This window comes from Etheostoma cragini, chromosome 14, assembly GCF_013103735.1.
Source record: "Etheostoma cragini isolate CJK2018 chromosome 14, CSU_Ecrag_1.0, whole genome shotgun sequence".
NCBI lineage: Eukaryota > Metazoa > Chordata > Actinopteri > Perciformes > Percidae > Etheostoma > Etheostoma cragini.
The window spans coordinates 23,541,641-23,546,773 of record NC_048420.1 but is presented as its reverse complement, the minus strand read 5'-3'; the positions used below and the strand labels follow the sequence as shown (position 1 = coordinate 23,546,773).

At 41.7% G+C, this 5,133-nt stretch overlaps 1 protein-coding gene across 1 annotated transcript in view; it reads left to right on the top strand.

Moving 5' to 3' along the window:
• The window catches only part of LOC117957203 (glutamate receptor ionotropic, kainate 5-like), an 86,495-nt gene that overhangs the window by 43,197 nt on the left and 38,165 nt on the right, over positions 1-5,133 (top strand). Inside the window, exons 10-12 of the mRNA XM_034892800.1 lie at positions 434-538; positions 2,195-2,302; positions 4,329-4,532. Of these exons, the coding sequence (XP_034748691.1) occupies positions 434-538; positions 2,195-2,302; positions 4,329-4,532 (417 nt within the window). The remainder of the gene's footprint in view (positions 1-433; positions 539-2,194; positions 2,303-4,328; positions 4,533-5,133) is intronic.

The following is a 5,133-nucleotide window of genomic DNA, read 5'->3' as shown; positions in this document are numbered from 1 at the left end:
TCTTGAGTCACGCAGAGATACACACACACACACACACACACACACACACACACACACACACACACACACACACAAACAAACACACACACACACCCTCACATGCACAGATTCATTCATCATGTAGGCTGCGTGCACTCGGGTGCACACTACTCACATAAACTGCATGCTCGGCTGCACATGTATCAAACAAACCTCACGCTCATTTGCAGATGTCTGCCAACACATACACACAGACACACACACACACACACACACACAGACGGAATCAATAATTATCTTTCTTTTTGTGTCTCTTTGAACTTCATTAATATTCAGTTTTCAGTCCTCCCAGCGAGGGTCAGACGCTCTGATGTCCCCGGTAGCGCTGCTTTCTGACAGGAGCCAATCAACTTTCAACATTTTACACGGTTTCTGTGTCTCTCTCTCTCATCAGGTGGAGTACGACGGTCTGACGGGTCACATCGAGTTCAACAGCAAAGGCCAGAGGACCAATTACACGCTGAAGGTCCTGGAGAAACACCCCAGGGGCCACAAAGAGGTCAGAGATCAAACGGGGCCAAGTGGGAGGCCGACAGTTGAATTAACTGTTATTTTTGTTAGTTAACCAGTGGCAGCAGCAGTCTGAAATAGCAAATAACCGCCGGGGTCCGCTGCCCCGTTCAGCTGCCCCGGTCCGCTGCCCCGGTCCGCTGTCCGGGTCGGCTCTCCCGGTCCACCCATAATTCAATGAAAGTCAAGATCTGATCCTTAATTTCACTTGTGACGAGCATTTTATGGAACCATCCATTTTATTTCGGGCCAATTTGGTTGAAAGTAACTTCAATGTCTAACATAGGAACTTTAAAAATGGGTCAAATTGGCCCCGAGGACAACAGGAGGGTTAAACTGACCCCCCCAGCAGCGGCTCTCCTGCCTCCTGCGTTGACGTTGGGTCTTGGCTCTTCGTGTTATGGTTCAGGTTTTTAAAAAGGTTTGTATACAAAGAGTCCTTCAGACGGTGTCTGTCTTACAGCGCGCGGTTTGCAGCTTCTCTGGTGTCTTGATGCTTGAAGCCTCCCGCTTCTTCTTAGTTCTTCTTTTTGAATGAACCCCCAATGAACCCCCAATGAATCCCCAATGAACCCCCAATGAATCCCCAATGAACCCCCAATGAATCCCCCCCCACACACACACACACACACACACACACACACACACACCTGCGCTACGGGGTTAAATCAGCCTCCAAAAACACCCCCACTCATGTGTAATGAGACGTCAGATCAGTTCTATTCAATTTATTTCAATTCAATTTTCATGTACATTATCAATTCATAACAAGAGTTATCTCGAAACACTTTACAGATAGACCAGGTCTAGACCACACTCCAGAACTTACACAGACCCAACAGGTCTAATAGTTTCCTCCAGAGCAAGCAACAGTGCGACAGTGGTGAGGAAAAACTCCCTTTTAGGGAGAAACCTGGGACAGACCCAGACCCAGACCCAAGCCCAGACCCAGACCCAAGCCCAGACCCAGACCCAGGCTTTTGGTAGGCGGTGTCTGACGACCGGTTGGGGTCAGTTCAGACCCTGAAAAGTCTGAGGACCAGTTAGCCATCAACTTCTTTCTTTAATGGGGCTCACAGGTTGCACATGTAACGTCCAAAATACGCTTCCACTGTAATCAAAACCGGCAACACTGGGCACGAGAGCAGCTCTTAGTGGTGCATACGCTCCGTGAAAATCCGCTCTACAAGCCTAAAAATAGGACAGTCTTCATTTATATTTTTCACGCGAGGTGTGAAATTTCTCATAAAGTGTCTTTATTTCTTTTCAATTAAATCTACCAACGCACGGGAAACAACTCAGTGGCGACGAACGCGTGTATCGGCAGTTTCTTTTTGAGAGTTTCTGTTTTTGTTGTTGTTCCCCTCACCTTCGACCTCTGTCAGAGACGCCGGCTGCTGTGCTCTGGAACGAAGAAGACAACAAACGTAAAAAGAACGTCAAAACAAACGAAAAAAAGCGTTAAAAAGGGCAACAAAGACGTGGAAAAAAATGTGCAAAAATCCGTTTAAAAAGTGACAAAACTGGGGAAAACACGTGGAAACAAAAACAAAAGCCTAAAAAACGTCAACAAATGTTGACAGTGAACACAACGCTGTGTCTTCTTCTAACCCTTTGTCCTCTTGTCTTCCTCCTGCACGGACAGATCGGCACCTGGTACTCCAACAACACGTTGGCCATGAACGCCACGTCCCTGGACCTCAACGCGTCAGAGACGCTGGCCAACAAGACGCTCATCGTCACCACTATCCTGGTAATCTGTCTCCCGTAGCCTAGGCAACGCGGCGTCAGGTCTCACCGGTTGGCGTTCGGCGAGTTCTTCTTTTTCTTCTTCTTCTTCTTCTTCTTCTTCTTCTTCACCTTTATTTAACCCTCGTGTTGTCCTTGGGTGAAATTGACACGTTTTCAGTTAATTTTGTATTTATTTTTTGTCACAAAAGATGGGCCGTCGAAATAAGACAACATCAAAAATATGAAAAAACCTTTAGAAAAAACAACAAAAACGTCCAAAAAAAAAAGCAACCGCAACATTGAAAATTTGAAAAATATGTCAGAAAAAGCGATACTTAAAAAGTGAACATGGTTGACGGGAAGACAACACAAAGGTTAAACATGAACTTGTCTTTCCAGCTCAAAATTGAAAAGGAACATATTTGGTTCCCTCCCAATGTTTTCGTCCTTTTTTCTGATTTATTTGTCAATTTTTTCCATCTTCTGGCGCTTTAAAAAAAAAATTAAATAAAAGATAAAAAAAGCTGAGCTTGTTTAATAACAGCTTTTACACTTATTCTTGGGAGTCGTGGTCAACAAACCTCATTTACTTCAAAGTATACAGGTTTTTAGTTAAAAAGGCTGAAATTATGAATTATTTTGACCAATATTAAGATCAGAGGACGCTGACTGGATCACAGATGGGTAGATGTCCAAGTTTAGTCCAGATGCTGTTTGGAAACCGTTAAAAACAAAAAGGATTTCACATTCTATAAGATTAAATATCATCCATGGGTATTTTGGGGCAATTTGGTTGAGAAAGAAATCCACATTTCTGATATAAAACACTTTAAAACGTGTCTATTTGATCCGAGGACAACACGAGGGTTAACCTGGCCGAGACGGCAACGGTTACAATAAAAACAGAAACACAGCATGGACGAAAGGAACAGGTCACATGTGGCAGTTGCATTTTTTTTAATTACGTGGCTTTTTAACAACGGCCTTGAGATATTTGGGGGGTTGGCCTTAAACTCGACAAAAGGCTCGGAGACGACAGAGGACGCAGGGCACCACTCTGCTCTTTTTCTGGTGATATAGTCAAAAACTACACATGCATGACCTTGAAATAGAAGGAAAATATAGAAACACACATGAGCTCACTGCTTGATGTTAACAGTGCATCTGCAGGGTAACTTTCTAGGTAAGTCCTTGCTTTTCACTTCAGTGCCCCTGACTCTGGGCCGGGTCTGGGATCAGTCCTTCATGGGGGCTCGGCCCACAACGAGAACATGACACGGATACAGTGCCTTGCAAAAAAAAAAAAGGGTTAACCCCCCCCCCCCCGAAATCCATTAATGTTTGTGTTTATTATTATAAATGAGCACAAAGGCAAAATATTGATCATTTAATTTTTTCTTTTTTTTTTTTTTTTTTTACAAAATCCCTTTGTGGACCAAAAGAATCAAATAAAAAATTATAATTAGGTGTAAATAATAAAATAAAAAACATCTTTCCTTGACTGTCGTTTACAGATAAGAGAAGAAATCGCAAACTCTAACTTGAAGCAGTCAAATTGATTTAAAAACAAATTTTACGGTTTTTATTATTTCGATTTTTCTCACTTTTAGAGAGGCTGAGAGGAAATTTAGGGGGTCTAAAATGGCCGCCGCCCTGACTCCTGGAACAACTTACAGCACTTTCTAAAAAAATCAGCTCACTCGTGCCTTTTCACACTATTTATAAATCTGTTTTTGCACCTACACACGCTTAACGTATCACCTTATTTTACTAATAACTTGTTAATAATCAAATTTCCAATTGAGAAAGTTTTAAAGTTTTTGTATTTTTTTCCTCTTTCTTATGGTGGTGGATTCTTGGTTTTGATGGTGTTGATGGTGTTGTTGTTTACTTGCTGTCTCTATAATTGCTCCATTTCATTGTTAATGCCGAATCTGTAAGAGCTGAATGAAATGAATGAATGAATGAATTAATGAATTTAGTCAGCATCAAATCAAACCTCCGTCTTTTGAGTGGTCTTCTGTAAGACGTCACTTGTCCTCCAACAGGAAAACCCGTACGTGATGCACAAGGCCAACCACCAGGACTACCAGGGCAACGACCAGTACAAGGGCTTCTGCGTGGACATGCTGCGGGAGCTGGCGGACATCTTGAAGTTCTCCTTCAAGATCAAGCTGGTGGACGACGGGCTGTACGGAGCGCCGGAGCCCAACGGCAGCTGGACCGGCATGGTGGGGGAGCTGATCAACCGGGTGAGTCGCGGAGGACCAGGTCTTAAAAAAAAGAAACACAACAGTATTTCTCAGGGAGGACGCTCAAAGTCTCCTTTGAAAAGCCCCAGAGTCAGGGTCCATAACCCAGTAACGCGGTCTATACAGTTCCACTTATTATTCCACTTATTTAGTATTACTCATCATTCCCGTTCACAAATATCACTTATTATTTACTAATCATTCCTCATTCTCAAATCTCACTTATTATTTACTATTCATTCATCATTCTCATTCTCAAATCTCACTTATTATTTACCATTCATTCATCATTCTCAAATCTCACTTATTATTTACTATTCATTAATCATTCTCAAATCTCACTTATTATTTACTAATCATTCCTCATTCTCAAATCTCACTTATTATTTACTATTCATTAATCATTCTCAAATCTCACTTATTATTTACTAATCATTCCTCATTCTCAAATCTCACTTATTATTTACTAATCATTCCTCATTCTCAAATCTCACTTTTTATTTACTATTCATTCATCATTCACAAATCTCACTTATTATTTACTATTCATTCATCATTCTCAAAATCTCACTTATTATTTACTATTCATTCATCATTCTCA